General features: G+C 36.2%; 1 protein-coding gene across 6 annotated transcripts in view; it reads right to left on the bottom strand.

Annotated features, from left to right (window-relative positions):
* Positions 1 to 16432, bottom strand: part of LOC106154675 (uncharacterized) — an 82357-nt gene that overhangs the window by 24076 nt on the left and 41849 nt on the right. For 5 of the 6 annotated variants that reach the window (XM_087009809.1, XM_087009812.1, XM_087009808.1 and 2 more), the window contains exons 5-6: positions 13462 to 13504; positions 2001 to 2909 (exon numbers count right to left, since the gene is read on the bottom strand). In XM_087009809.1, the coding sequence (XP_086865935.1) occupies positions 2001 to 2909; positions 13462 to 13504 (952 nt within the window). The remainder of the gene's footprint in view (positions 1 to 2000; positions 2910 to 13461; positions 13505 to 16432) is intronic. The other variant, XM_087009810.1, reaches the window with a different exon arrangement.

Genomic DNA, 16432 nt, shown 5'->3' with positions numbered 1-16432 from the left:
CAGTCATAGGTCTATCTACAGGTAGTATAGTCAGGTGTATTGACATGAACTGATTGTGTTAGAGGAGAATTTGGTTGAGAAAACAAAATGGTCAATGTGCTCAGTTATGAACTATGTGCAATCAAATGGCAGATAGACAAGTGTTCAACTCAGACCCCCTCCTTTCTTCACGGGGAAACTCATATCCATATAATCTCAACATAACCTGGAATCACTTAGACCACACTGAGTGAAAACTGCTGTGAAACGGCAATGGAGTTGAAGAATTTGATTGTCTTTCTTTCTTTCTCACTGAAAACTGCTGATGTCATTTTTGACCCACTGGACTTTTCATATTTCAATCATTTTGGTTCATGATATGCTGTCATCCTCCTCTGACAGCAGTATGTAAGGTTTGACAGTGTCTGCATTCAAATCAATTTTCTGTTTGATATTACATTCCAATCACTCCCAGTGACAGAGAATGCACAATTGTTGAAAACACCCCAACAATCTACATACCCCTATTAAGTGGCCTGACACTGCATTCCATAGACATGCAAATGTCTATTATTAAATAAATTGCTACCAATCATGCAACCTTAGTATTCTACACCACAAACATAGGTTAAAGTAATGACAGAGCAGAGAGTGCATTGTACCACTTGCACCAATCTGCCCACCCCCAATTAATTGAAAAAAAAAGTTTTTCTTCATCCCCTTCTGTTTCAGTTTGCATCATCATCATCCATTATAAAGAAAACCATTTTATCTACTTCCTTATTATGAATTACTGGTCTTGAGTTTTTTCCTTTTCTTCTCTGTCTACTTTTTTTATCAAGCAACTGGTCAACTTCTGGACTGGTCATAAAATGCTTTAATGCTGAAAAATTTAATTACACTTTTACAATTTTATTGTGATAACTGTCGTCATATCTTAGCATATCCCAGGTCTGCACCAATTTTTCAAGCAGATTGCATAACAGCATGCCAAAATGTACTCTTTTCAACCATTATCGTAACAGTTTGAATACTCCTAGGGCTCTGTGTTCGAGTCATTAAGTTACCATATTACAGCATACCCCTATGTTACAATATGTTATTCTGCCATTTGATTTGCACATTTTGTTCTCTAACAGCTGACAAATTTCACTTTGTCAAGGACGTATTCACTGATCATGAGGAGACAGCTCTAATAGGGTGCACTCTTTTTACATTCTGGTTAATCTAAACTGACGCAACAGCTTTGGTGTTGTGAGTGGTGCACAGTATAAAGTCTAAATTTTAAAATTATTTTCAGTAACTACATATACATATCCTTTTTTGAGATATATAGATGTATATGTATATATATTCCACTTAAATAAATATTAAAAAGATGTTACAAATATATTTTAGTTTAAGTTTTGATAATGACACAAGCTTCATTAATTCCGTCATCAGAAATGGAATGGAATCCATTTAATAAAGAGCCATATATGGTAGTAAAAAGCTCATTCCAAAGCCAATCGCAAGCTGATGCCACCACAAAACACAATGCACCGCAAGCTGCCATCTTGCATCGTGAGTGCTGTGAGTCACATTTTGATTTTCTAGTTAGATTTTCTTCAATGCATGCTTTTTTTTCATGCATGTGTGCAAAGACTTACCCCCACTGTAGTGGACTCATGACTGTAAGGAGCCATTTACACACACAATTTTGGAGTGATCCAGTTGATATCTCTTATTTATGATTTCAACATGCAAGAAATGATAATTTGTTGCTTTAATATATCCAGCTTGGCCAAATAACAATTCCCGCAAATCAGTTTGTAAGGCAGGCTATAGATTCCCAATGGGGCTATATGAAAGCAATATGCTGTGATGCCATTTCAAATGGATGTTGTAAAATCTGATAATTGGTTTTCTTAGAAATATTTATATATAAGACTGCATTTCATTCAACTGGTCACTTCAACCCGAGTGTGTAAATGCCCCTTTAGATGTTATTGTGGTTAAAATGTGCAAAAAGGTTCACCTACCGCATGCCAGTCAGCTTCACCTACCGATTGCCAGTCCTCATCCTCATGTTCAATTTTCTTTTTCAATTCTTTTACTTCTTTAACAAGAGTGATAGTCTCCTTGGCTTCCTCAGCCAGAGGAGCTTTCCCAACTTTAATGAACTGCAAAGGATCGTATGGAAGATTTGCCGTGCTAGTCCGTCGCACACTTTTTGAGAAAGCATTCTCGCTACTTCCAGATGATTGGCGCGAATGATTTCCATAAGAATTTCCATCGAGACTGTCTGTGGAAGAGAACCTCTGGTGGTGTATGTTTTGTGTGCTTCCAGATCTGTATCTGCCCTGGTGTTCCGCAGGCAATCCAAACGTGTATGTCTTGGTTAGGTCAGGGTTACTCCTGTGGTGAACATCGAACTTACTTGCTTTCTGTTGCATCGAGGGAACTTCATCGGAGTAAAGCCCGTCCAGTGTCGCAGAATAGCGTAGCTGTCCTGAATGGCTGAGATTACCTGCGCTTCCGTAATGCTGCATATTGTTTCGCACTGGCATGTTTTCAAAACTATTATCGTCTGAGTTATGGCGATCGAATGATCCGAAGGAGTCGTATGAATTCTCCCTTTGATGGTGGCCACTGCCTGTACTAATATCCTGCAGAAAACGTGGCTGTTCCACTGAATCGTATGACGTGTTACTATGGTGACCAGGTGTACTGGTCTTGTGATTCACATCCTCGCTTCTGTATGACCCATACGCACTCGAATGTTCATAGGAGTCTGCCGAATCTTGTCGTGTGTGTGCTCGTGGCGTGTGCTCAAAAAGACTTCCTGTCCCTTGGTTCTTGATCAATCCAGTAAATGCGCTGAAGTCTAACTGAGGGCCATTGTACGTTCCCTCAACTGTCTTGCCCAGCCAATAGACTGTTATTGCAACCTAACAAAGATAAGAAAACAAATTATTTAAAACATAAAATACTATTTTCTGGAGGCATGTAAGAAATCACTTCCATCACTGCTTTACAATTTATAACTGCAACAAGTTGAATTGCAGATATCTAGAAAAAAAGGAACAAATGACAAATGAAATATTATCTTACAACTATAACCTGAATCTGCAATTATATCCATTCTTACAAAATATGATATATCTGCATCTAGGTTCCACCCCTGCAACACAGAAAACCTGACAGAAATAAAGGTATTAAACTAAAATATCAATCTTCATTCCACTAGATTTATAATCAACCACTACATGACCTCTTCTTGCTGTAACCACCCTGTTGCTGCAACCTAGAAAGATAAACTATGATGAAGGTGTGATGCATATTTGAGATCCATCTTTGTAGACTGGTAACTCCACTGTGCTGCTTTACCTTCCACATGCCACAGGCTCTCAAAGTTTCCCCAATACAAGTACATCCTGTGCTGCGCACTCCAAACAGTGTCAGTCTCGCAATCCTACATAAACTTAAAGGTGGAACTCTTACCAATACCTGTTATATATACATGTAGTTCATCATTTTAACAAAATCCAACAATGGACCGCTGCCTCAATGTAACACTGTCCTATGCTTAAATAAACTTGTGCATTACACACGCTGCTCATCAATACATTATGTGTCTAGTAACAAAGGAATACTAGATCTATTAAGCAGGTACAATTTGTGCTGACACAATGTCTGCTGATACCTGCATGCGAGACAGTTAAAGGTGGTGTGCTTTAAGCAAGTTTACTATCCAGTTTTCCATCTCTCTCTCTATAAATAGACTACTATGCTGTTTTGACTAATACCAACCATTCATTTATTTCAGTCAGTTTGCAGAATATTGAGTGTGCTGAAATAAATCTGACTAATAAATGTCCATACATGATATTAATAGGAATAGAAATTTGCACAGTGGGTATGGGAATTCTTAGCTGATGATTTACAATGTATCTATGAATTCAAATGACAAATGATACAGATGCCGTGTAAGTTGTATCTTTGAATTATTGAGCATCGCGCAATTCATCTAAGCCCTACTGTCATCTCTGCTGAATCTAATGCCATCTATCTATTATTTCTACCATGTAAACACGGCTGTCAGCTTGCTCTAAGACTGGGTTTCCATAAACTATTGTACTAGCAGGACCTATCTAACTCCTAGGGGATTTTCGTTAAATTGCATTCAGTTTAAGCAGCTTTAATGTCTGTCACGCCCACTGAAGCTGCTCAGGGAGTAATTAATGTTCGTGCATGGTTAAACTGAATGCAATTTAGAGAGAATCCCCTCGAAGATAGATCGATCCTGCTAGTACCATAAGGTTATGGGAATGGTCCCAAAGAGGGGTGTGTAAATGACTACGTTATATTATAACCTATGCCTTTTAACATTGGTTTTGTACATCGTCCAGAGTGGGTGGGTTTTCAGCTGGCACAATACTAAGCACTCACATGTGTCACATGTTCAGTAATATCAAAACAATAGCAGACATCTTTCTTTTATGACAGTGTGCCAATGTGGACAGCGAGTGATTACCTTTGAAGACTGCCACTAGTTCAACTGCACTTTGCAATTTATAGCTCATGTGGGAACTCACATATTTGAATATATAAACTAATTTGAATTGAACAGTCTATTTTGTATAATTTGAATGATTAAATGCTTAAACCATTCTTCTTTTATGTTTTAGTAGAAAATTTTATAATTTTATAGTTTTAGTTATTTTTATCACTCTTTTCATTGCAAAAAAAGAAAAAAATATATATATACACTTTTTTTATTTATCATCCTCATCTTTTAGGACCTGACTCTGATATTGTTTCTTCACTTTATGATTAACTCATGTGCTGTTCAAAACCCCTTCTGACCCCCCCCCCCACCCCCCCTCCAGCTTACGGCCCTGTATTAGATCCTAGTATAATGAGAGCTCAAAAAAGGCAAGCATCAAGGACAGCTCAAAGTTCACCATATGTCGCCAGTGATGGATGCCGTAAATGGGATCATATGACGGGATGATGTGGCATTATATCAAATGTAACAAAGTGACATTCTTTGGATAAATGAGCCGGAGACTGACTTTATTGAAAACTGGAATGGCGGGATACTAAGAACACCAAACCGCATACATTTAGTAGGGATTCTTAAAAGATCTGCACATTAAATCTCAATGCCTGCGCCAGACAGAATTATCTAAAGTAATTGTCAAATGCAGCCCAGTATATGACATAAAGCAAAAGTGTCCAATGGCTTCTTTTGAGGCTTTCAATTGGTGTATATTTGGCCAATTCACAATCTGTCTTTACAAGACTTAGGTCATAACACCTGGTTAAGGAACGGCCCCACCCATACTCACACCCCAGTTCATGAGTACTGATCGCAAAAAAGATTAAAAGTGACCCAAACAAATTGAAAATAATGCTCTTTCTCTCTCCGTATGTTACATAAGACTTGACTCGCGACTAAGGCCTTGATCTATCTTCGGACAACAAAATCTAATAATATTATTCCAATATCAAATCCATGGGAATCTTGAGTCCTACCTTTTATCATCTAGAACTTGACTGCATCCAGTGTGAGCATGGACAATTGAAGAACAAACAGATCATGGCGAATAAACTGGTATTTCAATGCATAAGGTTTCCTTTTACTTCATAGGGGCGGCTTTGTGAGGGAGGGGGGTTCTTTTGATGAACTCTTTTATGAAAAGCAGTCAATTGGAAGCACTTACCCAGTGATCCAAAACCATTAATTCAAGGAGGAACTGGGGCCGAAATTGCCGAAAGGCCCATGCCCCAGGCAAAAAGTCCCAGTCGCGCCACCCGGCTGATTTTAGCTCCTAAAGCCATTCATGCTACAGCACCAGGGGGTGACTTTAGCCAAGGGCTAGACAGAAGCCAATGACCACCTTGCAATTGTAAGGTTACATATGTAAAGGCAACTTCATAAAAAAAATCAAATCTGAACCATTTCCCTCGATATAAAACTTTTTGATCTGAACCATTTCAATCTCCCCATGTACACGTCCAACTGAGATGCCACTAACATTCTATACCAAGAACACAGCTATACACCATATATTTCAGAAAATATTCAAAGCCTTACGGGCATGTAATAAATTTAAACAGAAAATCTCAATTTTTTAAGTGTAAGTCTGTACTTTTTTTAATAAAATGTCAGATCACATTGATGCAATACAGAAGACATTAACATTAATACCTCACACAAGAGATTTACAACTTTACACAAACAATGTATTAATTGATATGTATATATATATATACATAAAAATCTATTTGACGTAGAAGACAAAAATCATAAAAAATGCGAAAAAAAGTTGTTTCATATAATGATACTCTTAACATTTCTGACCAATTCAAGGATATCTTAATGCAAAAGGCAACATGCCGTGAAGGACATTCAAATCATGTTCTCATGGGTGGTGAAATTTCATGACTGAAGGGGTGTATTCATGCCATTCAAGAAATCAAAAGGCATGGAAGTGTCTTTAATTTAAACATAACCTTTTCCTCCCAAATCCTCTTTCCAACAACAATCTCCTTTATGCTAACAAACACTCCTGTCAGGTAAAATAGATCATTTCCTTGTGGATATAGTCCAGTTCATGTCAAGTGATATTGCTACATTTAAGAAGAACGAGCCTTAAAAAATCAAAGATGTTTCTTAAATTTCATCTTAGACTTTCTTAAAACATCATATTTGTAAAAAAAAAACTGCCTGTATATTCAGTGAATGGGGTCTTCGTCACGCAGAGACAGAGATTAACACTGTTTTTTAAGGAGCACGCAGGTGACAACATTATCCGTTACCAACTGGTTACACAATCAACTTAAGAAATTGTAAACAAGGATTTCTGGATCAGTGAGTATATAGTTCTGTGTGGCTGCTCCCATCCCTTCATAAAACACGGCAAACTTTTAGGGCAAAAATGAAAAGAACAGGATCATAAGAAATATGTGCCACAGACACAGTGAATTTAACTCTGTTTGCTAGCAACCTCTATGTGTCACATAGTAAAAGGCTATGGGTTTCCAAGTCTTTTTGTGAGCAAACATCAGCTATCTATTGAGAGATCTAACTGCAAGAAAGCATACTAAAGTGTGAGGTAGCATAAGGCTTTCTTTTTCTTTTATAATATTTTTTTTTTCGAATCTTTGAATCATATAGTCAATAAGGCAAATTGGTACTGGTACCTGGTAAAAAATTAAGATAACCCTTAAATCCTGGATGGGGGCCACTAAGACGTGCTTAGATGTACTCCACAGACAAAAAAGTTACATACTACATGACAAATGAAAAAAACTGCTTTAGGGACAGTTCTAATGAAAATAAAGTGAACAAATGGCATCCCATTATTAACAAACAAATCTCTAGCAAGGGGCGATATGCTTAACCTTGATTATCATTAAGAAAGTGTCAGGCATCTCGTTCTCCTCGTGCCTTATACTCGTCTTTCCAAACACCATCAACCTAGTCAGTACCTAAGGGCTTTCAGCACCGATTACGACAACTCAACTGATTTAAATCAGCCACAACTTGATTTCTTGTCCACATGCTACGGACTATGCATGATACTGAATATGTAATCAAAATACCCTATGCCATTGGATCAATTCAGATCAGTCACATAAAAGTTAGCCAATAAATCTACAATATATGCATATTTATATATTATATAAACATTCAAGATTATTTCATGATCAGTGCTTGGTAAACAATTGCCATTCTGTCCTATACAAAACAGTCACCAACCAGTGCCAAGAGTGGAGTCTGTCATTCCACTGATATGTGTTTTAGCAAAATATTTCACCTTACTGGTGACCTGAACTTTTACACGAGGAATGCTGGAGCCACAAGTATTGTGTAGCACACTTATATTGAAAGCTGAGGCAACCATTGAGCCTCCTTAAAATCACATTTTAAAATCTCCATAATAAAAGGCTGTTATGTGGCTAGATTCTCAAGTGAGATACCTGTGACATAACTGGGAATACTTTTTGTGGAGAAATCAGGGAGAATTTTCTGAATGACACACATACTGTAGATAATTTTTAAAAATAAAATATCGCAGTTGTCAATTTATGTTTAATCAGGCAAATAAAATTACAGTGAACTCCAGAGAGCTAGAGCAGCTTCCGAAAGTCATTCATCAAATGGCAGAGCGGCACAAACATGTTTAGAGACACCAAAGCCATCTGTACAGTTAAAGTTTCAGCAACACCTTAATCCAAATGGCATTAATTGTTATAGTACAGCCTTAACTGTTACTACTGTTACCCATAGTGGACCTACAGTGCTGCCCCAATACCATGACAATCTCAACACTGAGCTATAGCACTTTTCATAAATACACCATTTATAAATACACAAACAAATCCAATTTTCTTTCATTTTAATCTATGGTGGATGTATGGCTGTCATAATATCAATGTATTAGAAATCATTCAAATGAATACATCTAAGTAAATTTAAGACCTTATTTTACTTCTTATCAAGTTGACTTGACCATTAGGCCCATAGGTTAGGATTTGACCCCCAATGGCATGCACATATCTATACTACTTCCCTAACAGTTCCAATAATATTATCAAGGTATAACATTCAATGCAAACAAGAGTATTAGTAGCCCAGATAAAAGGAATTCCAAACAGTTTCCTTGGCAGCAAGGTTATTTCCCACACAGATATACTACATACTTTTTACAATGTAACATTAGATTTAAGTCCGTCATTAAAAATATTTCGGGAGGAATTTCACCTATGTTGTTGAGCGATTGAATTAAAAGATAACAGGTCTCCATATCTGCCAGCCTTAAGTCTAATCAGTTAATACTTTATACCCCGCCCGCGGCAGTTTCCATTCAAAAAAGGAATAGATATTTGCGGTATTAGCACAGTAGTGTTAAAATAAATGATGACCAATTCGGGACAAAAACTGAAAGTTTGGATACAGTGTTGATTCTCTTTCATTAGAATGGTATGTGCCACCCACTGTCAAATACACAGACGATATTGTCAACATGGTGACACTTCTGCTTGGTGACACATGGAATATGTGCTTGGGCAGTAACCTTTATTAATCTGCACTGTTTTTTGGTATCACTTTTAGCTTCTAGGAAAAATAGAAATTCATTTTCTTTTTCTGTACTTCCCTTCTCCTAAATATGAGCACATGATGAAGTGTCATTACATAATTTATTATGTGCTAAATATAATATTTAAATATATATATTATAATCAAATTAATAATAATTAGGATTAATTAGAAATGATAAAGTTATACTGAGCCTTTTCATATTATTTTTTCCACCTGCTTAATACAAACAGAATCCTAATATGCACTAAAATATCTTGAAATTCTTGAATGTGCTTCAAATGTTGTCATAACCCATGTGCCTTCAAATTTAGAATTAAAACTTCACAAAACTAGTCCAACTCTGGTCATTCTTGCTAGCTAGAGATGAACAAACTCCATATATAAAATCCCTAAATATTGACAAAAGCCAAGGGTATGCCAAAATGCTGTTTAATTAGTTATTACCTACAGTGGTTTCATGTCACATCTGACATGTATTTGCTTGACCCAGCTACCAATGACTGTCCCTGAACAAACTGTTGGTCTTTGGTACTGTTTAGCAAGGTTAGAAGTTTTATATTTTTTACAACAAAAAAGAATTTCAAAATGACATCATTACTCACATCAATTCATCATTCAGGTTCAAATCACCTCTCTAAGCTGGGCGTCACTGCCTTCTGCTATTAGTTTCATAAATAATTCCCTCCTTGGCTTCTGAATGAAATTGCATCTAGTTAGATAAACTTTCAACTCTACGACTGATAACAGTTTTGCGAGAAAAAAACATGGTACTTGGCAATGCTCTCATTTGTTCCCTTATATTTCTTTGCAGAATAGTAAAAACACTTAATGCATGATAATAAATTGGAAAACATACATAAAGCGGCAGCTCACAAGGGGTGTGGTAGAGGACCTCAACCCAGTTTTTACCAAAGCACTGATTACATGCCAAAAGGTGCTATCTGTTGCTATCTTGACTCATATTACCACACTTCAAACCCCTATACTATTTCCAACCACTGGCAGTGACAGGAACTAATCTTTTCATCAGATTTCCTTGAAAGAATCAAGCAAAGAACTGTAAAAACAATTCCAAAACAGTGACATATTACTTAATGACTTTGCAAAAAGTAGACAAAAAATAAAAATAAATAAATAAATTAGGCCATTCTTTCCCAAACTTGCCAATCACCATCAATTCTGACCACCTTATTGAGCGAACCTGTTGCCCTCCATGAATTGTACAAAAATTCTTGTCAAGCGAATACAAAACAATCAAATCCCTCAAGAAGGAGATACTACTCCTAGCCTAATGAAGTACATACACAATGTTTCAAAAAATAAAGAACCCTCCATGGTGTCCACAAGAAAAGACCCTTGGCCATTTTTTAAAACAGAAATAAAGACTTACTAAAGTATCCTAGATCTGAATGTCCTTCCGTGGTGCAAACATTCCCAAACACTTCAACGACACAAGATGGCAACTCAGTCCCACTAAAAAAACCCTGCGACTGCACCACCTTTCGTGACGTACAAAAACCAACTCAAGCTTTTCTGTACTTAAAAAAAAAAAAACTCCCTCTCCCCAGAACAAATTCTCCTCCATACATACTGCTTAAGATTATAGATCACATCTTGGTTGACAGGTACATTGTTTGCCAGTGCCACAATATTACTTTGTTGTGTGTAAACTCTAGAGTTTCGATTACATATTATAAGGAGAAAGCCAACGTGATAGCATGCATAAATGGCGCCTAAGATTGATTTCATAAAAAAAAAGTACATACTTCTCAATTCAATATAGGCCAGGTAGCCACACCTGCGTAATGCTCAATAGTTTACGTATTATGTACATGCTTGACTAGTGCCCACCTTAACTCCCAACAGTTGCCCAGCTTACAGCTTCACTCCTAACGTCCCCTGAGCCCCCAATCCACTTCATACCGTATTAACCAATAAGTCTCCCTGAATACTTCTTAAAGTCCTAAATTCACCTACCTGACTGGTACCTTGCAGGCATCCTTATCAAGAGGGAGAAATAGAGAGGGGAGAGCTATTAGGCCTCCTTATGAAGTCGTTCTACCACAAAAGCCGATATTTACACAAGACCAGGTTAAAGAAAAGCCCGCATGACGCTTGACTGCTGATTCCTACCTGTCACACTGTTTATCCCATAGCTCACCGATGATTTCAATAGTTATTTTAAGAATCGGCAGCCAAGACAGACCCAATTCTTATCTCTGCATTGAGAGCAATGTTTTGCGGTCATGGAGCAAAAATCCACGCTCAATTTTTCACCACCAAATTATCCCTTAGTCAGCTCCGAGTCATCATATCTCTGAACAGGTAGTAGTTATGGTTTCTGAATTCCACGTCACTTTAGCCTTGAAGTAGCCTATCACAACCTTGTTGATATAACATAAGTTCCTGTGATGTGCAAACATAGAGGGACAAAGATGAAGTGACTGCTATGGACTACCCTGGTGATTTACAGCCTATTTATTCACTGTTAAAATTCCAACTCTTTTCAATCTCCCGTCAAGTAGACGATAAGGAAGTGGTCAATTGTATATTTGTGTATGTAAAGAAAGTCCGGAGACTAATCAATCAGTCTCATTTGCATACCCCCAAGAGAGAGAGCGTCACTTTCAGTCTCTGACTGAACAGGAACATGCATCGTGCTTTTGAAATAGGTGAAAATTTATTCACAAAAGCACATATGCAAGCTTGCATCTAAATTCCTACATGGTAAAACATTTCTTGCTGTCATTTCTTACTTGATACTGATTGAAAGCTTTATACTGAATTTAGGTTAATTTGAATGTGTATCATAGACTGGGTGATTAAACAGTCATGCCTCAGTTTATAAAATAGCAATATTATTCCATTAAAGCAACCAGTAATGTTCTCTATAATCATTTAGATATGGCAATCGTGGTCCATTCTGCCTATAAATAAAAGCATGTCTGTAGTGCCTTTCCATATAATTATACTGTATTAAATGTTTAATATTAAGATAAATAAAAACATTGCCATGTATTCCAACCTGCATTCAATATTGCATGAAGAATCCAAATTTTGGGACGACAACTTTATATAGTTAATCATCCATGTCAACCGGGTTTATTTAAAATACAAGTTTCATTGTAAGCTCGCAATAGTTCTTGTACCATGCAGACTGACATAACTCATAGGAATATCATGACTTCATTCTCTCAATAAATTATATGGTGACATCTGGGACCTTGTGGAAATAAAAAAATAAAACTTTTCATATTTTTGACATCCAATACAAATGTGGTCTGTTTTGCACATCGAGAGTTACGTGTCTGGAATAAAATCTCCAACTAAATGTTTTCTTAAGCTGGTGAATTTGCATGAAAGAATTTTAAGGTGCTCGAAAAAGACCTTCAAGTTTCCTTTTGAAAATACATTTAAGTTAGCACAGCAAACAAACTGTCGCTTTGAAGCTCGCTAACAAAGAGAAGAAAAACTTAATTTACAACTGAACCATTGTGATTCAACTTCCTAATGATCTAGCAGGTAAACATTTACAAGAAATATTGTCTTCCTTTATATTCAGCCTAAAAGAGCAGATAAGACCGGCATGAGTATAGAGCATTATTTAATACAATAAAGCATTGTGTCATAAGTCACAAAAGATAAAACAAACATTTTCAACTGACGCACAATTTGATCCATTTCCATTAAATAAACAGCCCATATGATTAGCTTGAAAAACTTCAGTCTCAATGGTTTTGTAAGGATGTAACTGTAAAAGCTGAAAATTGAATTTTTTACGAAGAACACAATGACCAAATTCTGAAACAAAATTTCACTTTGAATTTAAAAGCAATAGTTGTAGACCTTCTTGTTGTACATGAATAAAATAAACAATTTATCAGAAATCAATAACACTAAATTAATCAAATGAGTATAATGTAACATTGGAAGAACATGACAACTGATGTTTCATTCAAAAAGACAACAGACTGTGCTTTGTTTTTGATAAATTTTCATTTCTACAACTACTGCATACATTAACATCAGTTGACACTTTTTTAATGGTTTACAGATCCATCATTTCCAATCCATCTTTATTTTCAACTCATTTATATACAAAGAAATTAAACAGACACCTGTCTGTCCTGACTGTTCCCCATGTCTAGGCTTTCTCATCACATCCTGCCAACACCTTCATAACCAAAATCAACTCCCCCCCCCCCCCCCCACAACCCTTCATGTTTTTCGTGCCTCATCATCAAAGTCACAACCCAGCATAAAAGAAAATAAACTAACATATCTTTTTACATATATGACTATATCTCAAGCCACTTTTCAATTACTATTATTCATTGCCTTTTTTTTTCACTGAATTATCTGCATGTAAAGGTAAGCTTTCTACTTACGCTTCTCAATCTTTTTTCTATCTCTTGCTTGATTTGGTCCGTACTGAAAAGATACAAAGAGACGAAATACTTAATGATGAAATATACAGTAGTGATCACATAGTAGTTAAATCGTGTTTTTTCCTGGTTCAATTCACAATTTCATCAGAAATAGGATGGATACTTCAAAAGGAAATAATAACACATATAATAGGATATAAAACATCAGCATTCCAACCATCCAATGAGCTAAATAAAAATCAGAAAAAAAATCTAATACTTAAGAGACAAATCTCTGGTACAATTCAACCCTTTATGGTACTTGGAAAATTCTGCCTTTAAATTAATTCAAAACTCAAATGTACTAAATTAAAGTTTTAAGATTACAAACGATCCATTGCCCTGCAAAATGTCCGATGAGAATTATCAAGTGCAAGATGGCTTCATCACAGATAGGAGAGGTATTATTATTCCACAATAAGCAAGATAACTCCTGCATTATCTAATGGTATTAGATCCAGGGCGTCTCAGGTATGACATCTTATTACCAAATATAAGTACAAAATCCCTTTATAAATGACCCATTTGCAAACTCACTGAGATCAAATCAAAAATATTGATCGCAAGATGTGACACAGGTTCACACTTTATTCGGTCACACGTTTAAACATCCATTTTTATTGTCTTTATCTTTCTAAGCATCTCCTTAATCTTTAATCTTGGATGTATTTCATCATGTAAGAACTGTACTTGATAGCAAAACATGATGCTCTGTTTGCAGGTGTTTAGACAAAGGTGAGAAGGTTGTCGTCATGTGATGATATGTAGAAAAGATTGGGGACGTTATCCTGTTTTATCAGTGTTACACAGGCAGTTACATTTCACACAGCCTGGAGATGGCCTCCACATATCCTCAGCCATGTAAGAGGATCTTGAACTAAAATATGTCATCATGTTCACATTATGTTAAAGATAGATCAGAACCTCTTCTCCACTTTATACCCTCCTTTCCACCACCAACACCAATGTAATACACATCTTAAATAAAATAACTTGACAGGTATTGCTTTTATGTTGGCTGTCCCCTCAATGGCGTATCTTTACTAAAGCATTCTTCAAAATTTTCACCCATAAACCTTAATTCAATTCCATTTTCTCTAATGACCATAAAAGCTTATCTTAAATTTCTTCATCTCGTACAGCAATAAATATTCTAATCTACCTTTATCCAAAAATGTGCACATCATTGCACCAGGAAACATGAGAATCCCCTAAAAGCCTCTTCATCAAAATGAGAACCCTCACCTCTTCCTAGGGTGGGCTAGCTTAACACCACTAACAGACGGAGAACAGGAGACAGTCATGTATTCCAAAGTCACTAAGTAACATGAATATCTTCACTTAATGGTCAAAACAAATGCTCTTACCTTAGACCTCACAGTCAAGGAGTAATGGGAGACACCTTAAACCCACTTCACCCATGAAATGACCTTATCCACAATGAAAAGCTTCTCATTAGCCTGTAATTATCTCAACCACAATCAGGATTAAATATACACAGAACTTTTATACTAAGGAAACACTCTCTTTGAAACCCTCTTTACCTGAGAAGTCATGTTGTGGTGCCAGGGGGGAAATGGGGGGGGGGGAGGAGAAGGGCTTCATGTCGCTTGGTGAATGATTTAAATATACATGTTGACTGGGTAATGAACATTCTCTCTTTCTCCCTCTCTCTCTCTCTCGTTTTGTGCAAGTGTGTGTTTGGAGCAAAGTATGCTAAATAAAATGATCAAACTAATTCCAAGTATAATGCGCATGACAGCAACCAAACAGCTAGTTTCTAAAATAATACTGCACCATCTGCCAGCAAGATTCCATTGCATAATGCAAAAAATTCACCTTCAGCCTGCCCTATAATGCCATTTTAATGACATATCACAAAGATGGTATGTAAAAGAACCAGATTGATGGCACTATTTCCAGGCTAATGCCTCTGTTCCATATATAAATGTGTTCACTGTGTAAATCATGCAACATTACGAACATTGAAATCTCACTGTGCAGCGAGGGAACTGTTTAATCTCATCTGCATAGTGGCAGGTTATACATTGAATGTGACATTCAGTGTCCTGCATAGGCCGTTTTTTCTTTCAAATTTGTTTAAATAACAATCATATATTCTTTCACCTTGTTAAAATAACTAAACCTTAAAAATATTACCAAAATCTCCAAAAAATAAAACATTTTACAATCTGATCCTGATGTTTATGGTACTTGCTCCCTGATTGCGCATAGCTCAATAATTTCAAACATTTTATCTTATTTCCAAAATTTATAGTTTAAATTACACAAAATTATACATTTTCTGACAAAAACCATAACTCCCCATTCAAAATTTCCTATCAAACTTTCTGATGTGGCATGAAGAAATAATCTACTTTAAAAAAATAAATAAAATAAATTTGTTCAAAATTACAGGGAGATTACCATAATCTGGTACACCCTATGCCCTCACCTTACTACACCAAATGTCTACCTACGTCAGTCTGATCCACCTGAGATATGACAATTATTTCATGCCTTTGGTCATCGGGGCGTGTCAATGTATAAGCCCTGAAGTTGAGTTGTCTACCAAAGATAAGATTGGAACCGCCTACTACAATCTTTCTAAGACCACAAACACTAACATTTTAATCAAACAGGATATTAAACATAAGTCACCAGTTTGATGAGAAATGTCTACCATTTATGCTCTGACCTCTCCAGGGAAAATATCATCATCATAAATAATATCCCTGTAGCAGGTTAATCAGTAATGCAGATATTTTTTCAGGATATTAATTTTGCAAAAAGAAAAAACATAAGCACAGACAGAAAAATGCTGATGGCCTCACTGACATTAAAAAAAAAAGGTTAAATCAATAATTATTCACTGAATAAGAAACAACTTTAATTAATTAATAATGCTTTTTTTAAATGTCATTTACAAAGC

This window comes from Lingula anatina, chromosome 3 (genome assembly GCF_051362555.1).
Source record: "Lingula anatina isolate TDL-2025a chromosome 3, LinAna3.0, whole genome shotgun sequence".
Lineage (NCBI taxonomy): Eukaryota > Metazoa > Brachiopoda > Lingulata > Lingulida > Lingulidae > Lingula > Lingula anatina.
This window is presented reverse-complemented; position numbering and strand designations above follow the sequence as displayed.